The sequence below is a fragment of the Maniola jurtina genome, chromosome 26 (genome assembly GCF_905333055.1).
Source record: "Maniola jurtina chromosome 26, ilManJurt1.1, whole genome shotgun sequence".
NCBI lineage: Eukaryota > Metazoa > Arthropoda > Insecta > Lepidoptera > Nymphalidae > Maniola > Maniola jurtina.
Window position 1 is genome coordinate 7,169,346 of NC_060054.1, and position 15,477 is coordinate 7,184,822.

A 15,477-nucleotide genomic window follows, 5' to 3' on the forward strand; every position below is an offset into this window, starting at 1 on the left:
CTTTCAGGCCTTTTCCTTTACAGTGGGCCAAGGTCACACTTGTTCAGCATCGGCTTTGAGACAGTTGAGTCTAGTTGACAGGTATTTTCGATGATATAAGTGTCAAATCTGGTTATAATCCTTGGGTTGGGTGTCATATTGTCCTGATGCCTAAGTCGGGAGGTGCCAAGGATGCGGGACGTAGGAACTCGCAGGAGCAGGGCAGGAGACGCCCATCCGGTGGTCTTGCTTCATCATCATCATCACCATCATCAACCGATAGATGACCACAGCTGGACATAGGTATCTTGTCAGGACTTCAATACCTACTCCACGGTCTCACGCCGCCTCCTTGCGACTCCTTTGATATCGTTTGGTACATAGTGGGGTGGGTAAATAGATAGAAAGAAGTCTTTAATGCACACAAAAACACATGTAAAAGAACACAACACAGAAAGAAGAAAACAGAAAAAAATATTGTGTGCAAAGGCGGCCTTATTGCTTGGAGCAATCTCTACCAGGCAACCTTTGCTGAAAGGAGAAGCTAGTGTTGTATAGTAGGATCTTCAAACGTCACGATTTCCGATGTAAGGTCGCCATACCAGCACCTTGGGACCCCAACGTCTGTCGGTTTTTATCAAAGTTTAACTATGTGACCTACCCATTCCCACTTCAGCTTTGATCCACGTTGCTTGGAGTACGGCTATTGCGTGGACATGCATGCATGCACTTGTGGCCACACTATCTAACAAGTGTATATTAAAAATTTATAACACCCCCGACAAGTGAAGGTTACAGTAACTAGAAAAGAGCTGATAACTTTTAAACGGCTGAACCAATTTTTTTGGATTGTAGCTAAGAACACTCTCGATCAAGCCACCTTTCAAACAAAAAAAAACTAAATTAAAATCGGTTCATTCGTTTAGGCGCTACGATGCCACAGACAGATACACAGATACACAGATACACACGTCAAACTGATAACACGCCTCTTTTTGTGTCGGGGGTTAAAAACAACTTGCAAATCGCAACTTTAAACCCCTTAAACAAAAACAGCTAAACACAAAGTATCACAACGTCACGGGCGCACTACACAATCCCATAACGTACTACACAATTACTTGACGGGCCCCTCAGTTAATATTCGACTTTATGCCGTTGCAATAAGATACAGTTCGCTTTGACCTCGTCGGAATGGTATTAGCGTTTGGTGCAAGTGTGGAATAAATACTTCCACTGGATATTTTTATTTTTTCTTCTAATTAGGTCTTTTTCTAAACTAAATTTAGAATATCTGAATCTTTTTTTTTAAATCGCTAAAAGGGAACGGAGAGTTAATTTGAAATCAAAGATTAAATTTTAGTGCTACTCAATGCCTGGCACCTAAAGTCACTAGTTCTTACAGTTTTAAATCAAATTATGTTTGTCTGTCTTTTTCTTATTACATTAATAAGAATTGCTTGACCTAACAGACGTTACATCAAAAAAGTGGAGGTTTCTAAAATTTGTTTTTTTGCTATCGTATCGAGTGGGATGTCAAATGAAAGAGGAGAAAATTCTGAGCTCATGAATATAAATGTCATTAAAATATACCAAGCGAAAGGAAAACAATTTTACGCTAATATTTCAGCATTTATTACGACGATCGCAGTCGGGTTTTAGTTTTCAATTTTATCTTGTATTGGATATGCCGGTCGACTTGCGCCATCCGTCTTTATCCACGGATGCAATTTTTATTCAAAAAAATTTTACTCACAAAATTGCAATTTTTATTAAAAAAATCGCCATCAAAATCGCTACATCTCACGCCTTGTACCACACCCCAGCAGTAATTTCATCCATGAAATAGTTGGCGTTACCAAATAGGGATTAGAGGGAGACGGCGCTACGCGAGCGAGCGAGACGCAGCACTTCGTAGAAACGGTCGGATTTTTGAGGTTTTCACAACGTTTTTAACTTCTTATTAATTATTTATTATTATTTAGATATTAGATACAGTCTTATTATTTTGTTGTGAAATACCTATAGGTAGTAAACTAAATACCTACTAATTAGTTTATCTGATACCGTTGTTTGTCTATGTTTCAGAAGGGTTTCGCTTTGTCTTGTCCTGTGACGTCATGACAAAACCAATATGGCGGGAATGACAAACCAAAATAGGTAGATACCTAGAGTCCGCGATAGGTTGAGACTTGAGATGGGAATCGGGGTATGAGGCGGGGGGGGCGCCCCGCACACCCGCACTTCACCCGAGCTTATTTTAAAGTCATCCCAGTTGATTACTATAATATGAAAAATCATTGCCTGTGAAATTTCACCTGTGAAATTATAGTTCAATCAATTTAATTTCATCTATACATACTTATAATAAAATTGTAGAAAAGTGGTGTCTGTACAATGGAAATATATAAAAAAAAGTAGCAGGGGTTGTTATTATATCGATGCCGAACCCGAAATTGTAATTATTTTTTTTTTTGTCTGTTTGTCTGTGTGTTTGTGCACGCTAATATCAGAAACGGCTTATTCGATTTGGATACGGTTTTCACTAATATATTGTAGTAAGCTTCACTTAACATTTAGTGTTTATTTCATGTCAATCGGTTCATAAATAAAAAAGTTATGTCAATTTAAAGAATCACGGCGAACATTTTTAACGTACAGAGTACGTACTACACGCCTCGCGCCTGAGCGTCAGTGGCTATATAAAGCGCGCTGAGAGCCGTTCCACGCGAACGAAGTCGCGGGCACAGCTAGTTATGAATATGGCGCAAAGTCGTAATCATCCCCGTTGGTAGCTAACCTCGGCCGGAGCCAACAGGCAAGTGGCAATAAATAAGATCACTGACCTCTCCATGTAAGCCCCTGCCGTCTGGCGTGTTCTCGGGAAGGAAGTACAGCCTCAGGGAGACCAGGGTCTGGTCGGAGACTCGGTCCGTCCATAGGAGTTGCAGTTCACCTAGAAACAAGAACACTGATTAGACTAGCTGTGTATCAAGGCATACAGCATAGTGTTGAGCACCTTTTTCTAACTGACTGACTGACTGATTTATTAACATACTCAAACTACTGGACGGATTGGGTTGAAAGGCACGCAACTATTATAACGTAGACATCCGCTAAGAAGGATTTTTGAAAATTCAACCTATAAGGAGGGGTGTTAAAAAATTTGTGTAGTCCATGCAGACGAAGTCACAGGTATAAACTAGTGAAGGATAAAAATAGATAAAACGATTTCAAAACAGCAGTTATCTTCATTTTAGTTTGTCCGTGTTTCACGTTGAAACTTACTTTAGCGTCGGAAATACGTATAGAAAATAAATGAGCGCAGCGAGCGTATAATTTTTGTCTCACCAATGGAAACTAGCTCGGAGTCCTGCCATATCCTGACGAAGAAGAAGTCTCCGATGGCGTATATCCTCTCCCCGGGGCCTGTCAGTCGGATCGCCTTGTAGAACGTGTATTGTCCGTGTTGACCGCACGGCGTTCCAACCAACTGTAACAATCATTACTAAATAAATAAATAAAATAAAAAAGCCTTTTATTTCTTCACTAATTTTACAATAGGGATTATTAAATATAACTTAAAGTTAAAATACTATATATAAACAATCATTATTATCTATTTAAATTTAGTTTTAAAGCCTATAAGAATTTAAAACAAAAGATGGAAGGATTGAACATTTCACAGGTAGCATTTGAGAAAATAGAAGTAGATTTTTTCAAAAACTAATTTAACTCGTAACGATGAAGGAAAATATCGTAAGGAACCTATAGGAAGACAAGAGTTATTCATAATGTTCTCAAAAATGTTTGAAGTTTGCCAATCATCGCGTAAACCCTTCTCATTCTGATAGAGAACCCGTACTCAGTAGTGGCCCGAAGATGATGATTATGGTGACAATATTTTAATAGAAATCATAAGAGAAGTCACATGAAATGCGTCTACAAATCATTGCCAGTGATATTTCACCTGTGAAATCACTGAGAAAATTATGATTTATAAGTGTAAATTAAAAATTTATAACACCCCCGACAAGTGTAGGTGACAGTAACTAGAAAAGAGCTGATAACTTTTAAACGGCTGAACCGATTTTCTTGGATTATAGCTAAAAACACTCTCGATCAAGCCACCTTCAAACAAAAAAAAAAAAAAAATTAAAATCGGTTCATTAATTTAGGAGCTACGATGCCACAGATAGATACACAGATACACACGTCAAACTTATAACACCCCTCTTTTTGGGTCGGGGGTTAAAAAGTAGCAATAATTTCCATCTCTTCAAGATAGGTAGAACCGCTTAAACTACAAACTTGAGGATTTGTACGGTGGTAGTTTGTCTCTATAGAGTAAGGAGTTTCTGAGGCACGCGAGCGCAGCCAGGCCAACTGAGCTAGTATATCTAAGTTTTATATCTATATAGATATAAGTATATCTAAGATGGAGCACAATTAAATCAAACTTATAAGTTTAGTGTAAATCAAACAATCATTGCAAGTGAAATTTCACAAGTGAAATCACTGTGAAAATAATCATAAAATGATTTAAAAGTAGCAATCATTTCCATCTGTACAACATAGGTCAAACCGGTTGATCTACAAACTTGAGAATTTGCATGATGGTAGGTTCTCTCTATAGAGTAGGGAGTTTCCGAGGCACGCAAGCAGAGTCAGGCCAACTGAGCTAGTATATCTAAGTTCGATGGAGGACAATAAAATCAAACTTATAAGTTTAGAGTAAATCAAACGAGCACGCGAGCGATGCGACGAACGGATGCGGCCATTTTGTTGTGTAGCGTCAGCAAATACATATGAAAATCTAACATACTCATGCTAATATAATAAATGCGAAAGTGTGTCTGTCTAGCTTACATCCCGGGGAAGGACATAGGTTACTTACTTTTTATCCCGAAAAGTCAAAGAGTTCCAACGGGATTCTAAAAGGTCCATCCTTTTAACTGATTTATGTGAAACTTGGTTCAGAGGTCGCTTGCGTCCCGGAAATTGACATAGGCAACTTTTGTCCCGGAAAAGCAGAGTTTTCAAAAACATCGCGTCGCGGACATCATCTAGTATTTCAATATATTTTGGACGTAGGCATGCATCATCCCAGTTCATAAAAATGCCGGCTAACTTTTCCTTACAATATAACTAATATTGTGGTCATATAATTTGCCCAGCGGTGGGAAGCTGGGATTGCAGTGCACTAATCAATTCCTCGGTAAACGGTTCACTACAATTAAACGAGCAACACGACAGAGTTCAAAATGTTGAACCAATGACAATCTCGAAGCCGGATGTTGCCTTTTCACGGCGAACGGTACCGTTAGCAAAATAAATACATATAACTATTTTTTTTTACTCCACCGTAGATGAAATTCCTCAAACACGTACGAAGCGATTTCCTCTTTTCTTATCCGAACCGCTAGGATATGGAACCCCCTTCCGGCATCAGTTTTCCCTTCCACCTATAATATGGGTAGCTTCAAGTCAAGAGTGAATAGGCAACTTTTAGGCAAGCGCGCTCCATCTTAGGCTGCATCATCACTTGCTAGCAGGTCTGATTGCAGCCAAGCGCTAGTCTATATAATTAAAAAAAAAAACCTATCCGCACTAGGCCAGCGTGGTGGATTATGGTGATTTCCATTCCCTTCTTATTCTAAGAAGAGACCTGTGTTCAGTAGTGGGCCGGCAAACCACTTAGCTCAGTAGTCAATACCATGGGTCAGCGATTGGTTGAATGATGGGTAAAAAGTTTTGACCTTTGAATTATAAAGCACGGTCACCTATGCGTCGACATGTAACAAAAACTTTGATGCAGTTGATATCTTTGCCCAGTCTGAAGATAGATATAAAACCGGCCAAGTGCGAGTCAGACTCGCGCACCGAGGGTTCCGTACTTAAAAATTTAACAATTTTGACCATCAAAAGGGCTATTGTACCTACTTTGAATAAAATATTTTGACTTTAACTTTGACTTTGACTTTATGATGTTTTTTGCTAACGCTACCGGTAGGACGAGCGCCGAATCAATAAGTATAAAATTGAAACAGCTCGGGGCTTCGCGACTGAGGCCGACATATTGTAAGGGTCATCACACACTTACTAAAGCATTTTTAGGGTTCCTAGGGTTCGTATCTCGAAAGACAAAAAGGAACCCTTATAGGATCACTTCGTTGTCTGTCTGTCTGTCAAGAAACCTATAGGGTACTTCCCGTTGACCTAGAATCATGAAATTTGGTAGGAAGGTAGGTCTTATAGCACAAGTAAAGGAAAAAAATCCGAAAACCGTGAATTTGTGGTTACATCACAAAAAAAAATTTAAATGTGTCCATGAACAAAAAATCAAAAAAATAACAGCAAGTGTGCCCTCACCTTCACACTATCAGTTCAAACTCCAAAACGATATCTTTAAAAACGTTCTAAACGTTTTTAGTTTTAACCAACTTTAGGTATGTGTATTGGATATGGCACCCAGCTGAGTTTGTAATGGGCTCTTCTCAGACCTGGGCGCGTTTGAAACCCTCGTAGCTTTAGTTTTAAGTTTACTTTATATCATCTTACAAATCTAACAATTCTGGCCATCAAAAGGAGTACAATAGTGTTAGGTACTTGGAATATACCTATATATATATAACCTACCCATGACTTCATTCGCGTGGATTTAGGTTTCAAATTCCGTGGGAACTCTTTGATTTCCCGGAAAAAAGTAGCCCATATCATCACTCTCCAGGTATTTACCTACACATATACAAAAAAATCACGTTGATCCGTTGCGACGTGATTGAAGGACAAATTAACAAACAAACACACTTTCGTATTTATAATATTATACTAGAGGATGCCCGCGGCTTCGCCCGCGTGGATTACGGTTTTTTAAAATCCCGTAGGAACTCTTTGATTTTCCGGGATAAAAAGTAGCCTATGTGCTTCCCCGGGATGTATCCCATGTCTGTACCAAATTTCATCAAAATCGGTTCAGCGGTTGGGCCGTGAAAGCGTAGCAGACAGACAGACAGACACACTTTCGCATTTATAATATTAGTATGGATGGACTATTTGTCCATATTATATTGAGCTATTGAGGCTCGAGTTGAAAATATTCAGAGGTGTTTGCTAAGACAGAGCGACTCTTGGTAAAGAATCCACGTTAACCACTATGCCATCACGGGTAGGGCTTGAACTCCGGAATTCCGGTTTTGATGAAACTCCGGAGCTTTGAAAGATTACAGGCTCGTTTGTGAAACCGGAGTTTCCGTGAACATAACCTCAGTCTTCATAAATTATACTTATGAAATAAGGTAAAATTTATCCAATTTTATCGATAGGAAACATAACAAAAAATGTAAAAGAAAAATCTTACTAATAATTTTACCAGGTCGTAAAATAAAGTTAAATAAAAATGAAACAATTTATAACTGATTTGTTTTATTTCTGAATATTTATTCAAGTGCAACAAAATATATTCAAATCAAACGCATTAGTTAATTGCATTCAATTTTTTTTGTGAAGCTTTGTAACTCCGGATCTCCGGACTTGGAAGACTCAGCATCAAAACTCCGGAGCTGAAAAATAGTCCGATTTTCAAGCCCTAATTCAGAGGTGTTTGCTTAGACATAGAACCCGCGACTCCTGGTGCGGAAGCCACGTTAACCACTCCGCCATCACGGCTCATTAAAGTATGACAATGCTTCGTTAGGTATGATACCTATTTTGTCTGTCATCATCTATTTTTAGATTTGTCTTTGGACGATGCTCTGGTTTGTATATAGAGATACTTAAAGAGTAGAGTTGCTAATAAGACTCTTTTATTATTATTATATAGTAAAAATTGAGTGAAATTCTAACAGCGCGTAAGTCAAAAAAGTCTACTTTACCTACCTTTAGGAGAGTATTAAAACTGTAAGTATAAGAAATTCGTTAGCAACCCTGGATGAAAACTCCCTTGATGATTTAGAAAAAGGATTTCAAATGAAATTACTGACGAAATAAAAGACGTTAATATGAGTGTGATTGGTCGAATGAAAGCTGGTGAACTATCTTCATCAAACGGCAAATGTTACAAGTGTAAATTAAAAAATAACACACCCGACAAGTGAAGGTTACAGTAACTAGAAAAGAGCTGATAACTTTCAAACGGCTGAACTGATTTTCTTGGATTATAGCTAAGAACACTTTCGATCAAGCCACCATTAAAACAAAAAAAAACTAAATTAAAAACGGGTTATTAGTTTAGGAGATACACAGATACACACGTCAAACATAACACCCCTCTTTGGGTCGGGGGTTAAAAACCCACCAAAAAGACTTACACACTGTTAGAACTTCCCAAAGTGCTAGATTGGGGTCTGGCAACCTCGTACTGGGAAACGCAGCGTTGGAAGACCATTAGATGGTCGAACGAAATGAAAAGAAGCCCATTGGCTTTTTCTCGATTTAGGCTTGCCGCTTTGTCCTGTCTGTTACCCAATGATGTATCCCGTAATATCTTGATATTTACTACTACTAGTATACAACTAGTATACAACTATGATACAACTAATGACCAGCCTACGACCTCGTTCGTAGCAACTACTGAACGACTAGCAGATGAACACGGGTTTGCTTGTTTACTCCCGACGCAGTAGTCTCATCATCACCTATACAAACTGGGCCACTACTGAACACGAGTCTCCCCTCTGAATATTTTTTAATATTTAGGTACAAGTTAGCCCTTGACTGCAATCTCACCTGGTGGTAAGTGATGATGCAGTATAAGATGGAAGAAGGCTAACCTGGAAGGGGTACGTCAGTTTTTATTAAACCCATACCCCTTTGGTTTCTACACGGCATCGTACTGGAACGGTATATCGCTTGGCGGCACATCCTTGCCGGTAAGGTGGTAACTAGCCACGGCCGAAACCTCCCACCAGACCAGAATCGAACCCGGGAGCTCCCACTAATAAGGCCACCGCGCTTACCACAACGCTACGCCAGAGAGGTCGAGAATGCGAAGAGTTTAGATTATTGTCCACCACGCCAGCCCAGTGCGGATTGGTAGACCTAAGTATCACACTATAATATTATAAAGGCGAAAGTTTGTATGTGTGTGTGTGTGTGTTTGTGTGTGTATGTTTGTTACTCTTTCACGCAATAACTACTGAATGGATTTGGCTGAAATTTGGAATGGAGATAGATAATATCCTGGCTTAGCACATAGGCTACTTTTTATCCCGGAAAATCAAAGAAATCCTATGGGATTTTAAAAACCCGAAATCCACGCGGGCGAAGCCGCGGGCAACATCTAGTAAGAACATTATGGAGAACTCTCAGGCATGCAAGTTTCTTCACACTATAGGTAATAACATACATACATACATACATACTACATAGGTACATACATACTACTACATAGTTCATTATATTAATATTATATATTTAGCATTTAGTTGTAATCTAATATAACCGTATACAGTATACACGTATGATTTAAATTATTAAAATTTCGTCTGGCAAAGATTTCTTTACGATAAAAGCCATACAATTTTAGTTCTAATCTATGAGGTAAATAAAGTTCAAATCAGACTACAGGTTGATGTAAGGGTCATAACAGCTATCTCGCTCTGACACAGGTGTTTAGTATTTCTGTTTCACTTTTAAGGGAACACGATAAAAAGCTAGGGTTGGTAAAAATAATTCCACATTTTAATTTTACTATTGAGTCGACTAGATAGGACTCAGTTTTGGCTCTATCATACTTATGTTATAAATGCAAAAATGTGTTTGCTTGTTTGTTTGTCTTTCAATCACGCCGCAACGGAGCCACGGATTGGCACGATTTTGTATGGATGTAGTTAAAAACCTGGATAGTGACTTAGACTACTTTTTATCGCGGAAAATCAAAGAGTTCCCATGGGATTTTAAAAACCTAAATCCACGCAGACTAACGCTACGACAACCTTCCTGAAAGTACTTAAGTTACGATGTTGAAAACTTATCAAAATCGGTCCATTAGTCTTCGAGATAAACGTAGACATACATATATACATACGGATCGAATACATAACCTCCTTCTTTAAAGTCGGTCAGAATAGAAAATTATTTTCAGATATGTGCACAACCCTGAGCACAAGCTCAGTAATGCGAGACCCGTATTTAGTGATAGTGGCGCAGAGGTTGTCAAAGTTGCTAAATATTTAGTTTCATTTAATTGAACTAAACGGTCTAGTTGGAGGCTTCGGCCGTGGCTTATTACCACCCTAAGGGCAAAGTTCAGGTACGATGCCGTGTAGAAGCCAAAGGAGTATGGGTTTAATGAGAACTGCCATATCCCTTCCAGGTTAGCCCATTCCCATCTTAGACTGCATCATCACTTACCACCAGGTGAGATTTCAGTCAAGAGCTGTACTTGTTTCTGAATAAAATATATTATTTCGCTTGTCATACCTTTTGTGTTTTATGAAATATACTAAATGACGCCCGCGACTTCATGCGCTTATTTTTTTTTTAATTCCGTGTAAATTCTTTGATTTGTGCTTCTCTCTCTTCTCTGTCTTCGTCTCTCTTTCTCCGGGATAAATTATTGTCTTGTCCCGGAATGTTAGCTCTTTCGTCAGAAACACACTGTCGCATTTTTGATATTACAAGAATGGATATCAACTTTGGGTTAATCGATTCGACCAACGAAATTATAAGCGATCAATAGTCAATACACATCTTAACCAATTTCATCAAATCGTAGTTCCGTATAGGATTGTTATTATGATAAAAAAATCGTTAAACAGGGCTAAAATCGATAATAGCAGGTACACATAGGACCGATTTTTAAACCGTCAAACCGTTTATCTAAGGAATAAATTTGACGTTTTGACAGATTTACTATACAAAAACTGTCAAATCCTAAAATTCCTCAGATAAAACTTATTTGGCGATTGAAAAATCTTCCATAAATTAAAAAATATATACATGAAGAGTGACAACCCTGAACGCAATCTATTGCTTAGTAATTTGAAGCCTGTCATACAAAAGTGATACTGCTGTTGTGGTTTACAAAGTTAATAATATTATGTAGATTTTCTTGACATAAGTACCTACTTAAATCTAGTATACCTACTAACCTATTACCTATCTCTACTTTCATACCAAATTTATAATTATTCAGATATACAAGTTAGCCCTTGACTGCAATCACACCTGGTGGTCAGTGATAATGCAGTCCAAGATGGAAGCGGGCTAACCTGGAAAGGGTATGGCAGTTCTCATTAAACCCATACCCCTTTGGTTTCTACACGGCATCGTACCGGAACGCTAAATCGCTTGGTTAACTAGCCACGGCCGAAGCCTCCCACCAGGCCAGAGCAGAAATTTAGAAATCATAAAATTCCAAACCCCTCCCGGGAATGGAACCAGGGACCTTCCACTTATAAGACCACAGCGCTTACCACAATGCCAGAGAGGCTGTCAAAATATTATCCATACTATATATGTATAATATTATAAATGCGAAAGTGTGCCTGTCTGTCTGTCTGCTACCTTTTCACGGCCCCACAGTTTAACCGATTCTGACGAAATTTGGTACAATGTTAGCTTATATCCCGGGGAAGGTCATAGGCTACTTTTTATGCCGGAAAATCAAACAGTTCCCACGGGATCTTTAAAAACCTAAATCCACGCGGGCGAAGTCGCGGGCATGCTCTAGTAGGCTATAAAATAAGTAAGACAAAAATATTTTTGCTGCAGTGCCAACCCTAAGTGCATACTTTGTAATGCAGAACCCGTATTTAGAAATAGTAGCAGTGGTATTCAAAGTTTGACAATACATACTTATTTTTAGAGTTCCGTACCTCAAAAGGAAAAACGGAACCCTTATAGGATCACTTTGCTGTCTGTCTGTCTGTCAAGAAACCTATAGAACCATGAAATACCTTCCCGTTGACCTAGAATCATGAAATTTGGCAGGTAGGTAGGTATTATAAGCACAAGTAAAGGAATAAATCTGAAAACCGTGAATTTGTGGTTACATCATTAAAAAAAAAAATGTGTTTCAATTTTCAAAGTAAGATAACTGTACCAAGTGGGGTATCATATGAAATGGCTTTACCAGCACATTCTAAAACAGATTTTTATTTATTTTTATGCATAACAGTTTTTGATTTATCGTGCAAAATGTCAAAAAAAATAATACCCGAGTACGGAACCTTCGTTGCGCGAGTCTGACTCGCACTTGACCGGTTTTTTTTTGAGTGCCAGGCTACTTTTTATGCCGGAAACTCAAGAATTCCCACTGGATTTTTAAAAAACCTAAATCCACGCGGACGGAGTCGCGAGCATCATCTAGTGTTACGATATAATATTAAACACGCTGTATATGAATACAAACGGTATGCATATGTTATCAGTTATCACTTATCAGTGCTCGTATCAATCGTGATAACGGACAACGAGAACCAAATATGGTGTTATAATTAATAAACCAATGACACAATCAATCAACCAAATCCTTATTAATGTGAAAGTTAATATGTCTGTCTGTTTGTTATCTTCGCATGCCTAAACGACTGGACCAATTTCGACAAAATTATTTATAATAATATATTCTATCAGAAACAAAAAGATAACTATACCAAGTGGGGTATCATATGAAAGAGCTTTACCTGTACATTCCAAAACAGATTTTTATTTATTTTTATGCATAATAGTTTTTTTCATTTATCGTGCAAAATGTCGGATTAATTACCCGAGTACGGAACCCTCGGTGCGCGACTCTGACTCGCACTTGGCCGGTTTTTTTTTTGGTACATAAACTGAATAAATAATAAAATTAACAATTCGAAAACAACCATGACCTATTACTTAAAAGGGATGTGAAATTACAATTAAGATGTACTAAGTAATTTATCGATAAAACCTTTTTTACCATGTATTTTTAAATGAGTCACCGAAAGTACCGATAACTTAGTTTTTAGGGTCCCAAGCTTGAAGGGTGCCAACTGCCAACGACACCCTATTACTAATAATCATATCCTTTATTTGCTTGATGTAATAAACCTCAGTTTTCCGCCCGTCCTTCCGTCTCTCTGTCTGTCAACGGACTGTATCTCATGAACCGTAACAGTCTACGGTTACGAAGTTCAAAAAAATAGTATATTTCTATTGCCGCTATAACAACAAAATAATAATAATAAAAATTTGTAAATAGCCGCTAGAAAAAAAAAAGTAAGTATAGAGTTATATCTTGTACGATAAGTACGGAACCCTTCGTGTGCATGTCCAACTCGCACTTGACCGGTTTATCAAAGTTGTGTATTCAATTGGTATTAAACAAAAAAACCGGCCAAGTGCGAGTCAGACTCGCGCACCGAGGGTTCCGTATTCGAGTATTTTTTTTCGACATTTTGCACGATAAACCAATAACCATTATAAATAAAAATCTGTTTTAGAATATACAGTTAAAGCCCTTTTATATGATACCCATCACTTGATATAGTTATCTTACTTTGAAAATTGAAACACATTTTTTGTGATGTAACCACAAATTCACGGTTTTCGGTTTTTTTCCTTTACTTGTGCTATAAGACCTACCTACCTACCAAATTTCATGATTCTAGGTCAACGGGTGGCACCCTATAGGTTTTCTTGACAGACACGACAGACAGACAGACAACGTAGTTATCCTATAAGGGTTCCTTTTAAGGTACGGATCCCTAAAAAGGTGTTAATGCTAAGACAATATTCCACACCGTATACATGGCGTCTACGTATGAATGTTATTGACCTTATTCTGTGCCAAATGTATAAACACGAGCGAAGACGTAAAGCATTTGTACTTGACTGTACATTCTAAAACAGATTTTTATTAATTTTATGCATAATAGTTTTTGATTTATCGTGTAAAATGTCGGAAAAATACCAGAGTACGGAACCCTCGGTGCGCGAGTCTGACTTGCACTTGGTCGGTTTTTTTTCTTTTCTTTGTTGGAACACAAACAGCTTTTACAGTTTTGCTTAGCTACTTATTTCTAGTTAGTACATATGCCTATTAAGTGTTTACTTATTTACATTATATCTATAGAATTTTATGCGGGAGTTAGTTAGGTAGGTTTCTGTCTTGTAACGTTCAAATATTACGTAACGAGGGTTCCAAACGCGCCCAGGTCTGAGAAGAGCCCACAAAAACCTCAGCCGGGTATTCTTTTTACTATCACCGCTTAACAAAATCACTTAAACATATAAATAATCTCAATTAGGTGATAAAAATGCTTTTTATATAAGGAAAACAGTTTTTTCGCTCGTAAGTCTCAACTCAAGGGAGCCGTGAGAGAAGGTTGCGGTTGACAATGAAATTTTACGCTCTCTCATACATTTAAATTGTAAAGCAGCCAAAAAGCCTCGCGGCCCTCCAATCTACGGGAGAAGATATTGCCATCCGCTAGTATATTGGACCACTCGGTCAAAAGAAAAAATAGATTTATTGCTATGTATAGTTGACCCATCCCAACTATTCCCAACGTATAGGTGGCGAAAGTTAATGTGAATTTTTTCATAAAAATAACAATTTTTTAATAAATAAACCCTCTCCCCCAGTTCGCCTATGAAATTTTACGCTCTCTTATACATTTAAATTGTAAAGCAGCCAAAAAGCTCGCGAAGCTCCAATCTACGGGCGAGGATATTGCTATCAGCTAGAATATTGGACCACTGGGTCAAACTAGTAATAGATTAATTGTTATAATATAACACTGACTCTGATTTTTCGGAATAAAATATAGCCTATGCCACTCTTTAACTATACCCATGCATAAAATCATGTCGATCTGTTGCATCGTTGCGACGTGATTGAAGGAAAAACGAACAAACACTTTCCCATTTATAATATTAGTAACTGATGCCCACGACTTCGTCTGCGTGGATCTAGGTTTTTTTTAAATCCCATGGGAACTCAATGTTTTTCCAGGACAAAAGTAGCCTATCTATGTCACACTTCAGGTCTTAAGGTCCGTTGCAACGTGATTGAAGAACAAACGAACAACAAACATAATTTCGCATTTACATAATATAATATTTATGGGTAAGTTGATACTCTACTTGCCTGCTACCTTTCTTGCTCACCTAAATATGAGTAGGTAAATCATACGATTTAAATATAGTAAACATACATGTACAGTAATGCGACCCTAAAAACTGTTTTTTCGGCCAACCCCTTACATACAACATCTTCTCTTAGACTTGTAACTCGACAAGAAGCCGCTAACTCGAATCGGCAGCCAAAAAACGTAATTTGACAGGACCTTAAATGAATACAAACTTTTGAAAAAGATGCTTTGCATTCTTTGACTTGGGCTTCATTGTTTATTTATTTACTAGCTGATGCCCGCGACTTCGTCCGCGTGGATTAAGTTTTTTCGAAATCCCGTGGAAATCCTTTGGCTTTCTGGGATGAAAAATAGCCTATGTGCTAATCCAGGATATTATCTAACTCCATTCCAAATTCCAGTCAAATTCGTCAATTTTTGCGTGAAGGAG

General features: G+C 38.0%; 1 protein-coding gene across 3 annotated transcripts in view; it reads right to left on the bottom strand.

The window, feature by feature from the left end:
- The window catches only part of LOC123878785 (AT-rich interactive domain-containing protein 5B-like), a 70,051-nt gene that overhangs the window by 50,116 nt on the left and 4,458 nt on the right, over nucleotides 1-15,477 (bottom strand). For all 3 annotated transcript variants that reach the window (XM_045926109.1, XM_045926108.1, XM_045926107.1), the window contains exons 2-3: nucleotides 3,331-3,472; nucleotides 2,826-2,935 (exon numbers count right to left, since the gene is read on the bottom strand). In XM_045926109.1, coding sequence (XP_045782065.1) covers nucleotides 2,826-2,935; nucleotides 3,331-3,472 — 252 coding nt within the window. The remainder of the gene's footprint in view (nucleotides 1-2,825; nucleotides 2,936-3,330; nucleotides 3,473-15,477) is intronic.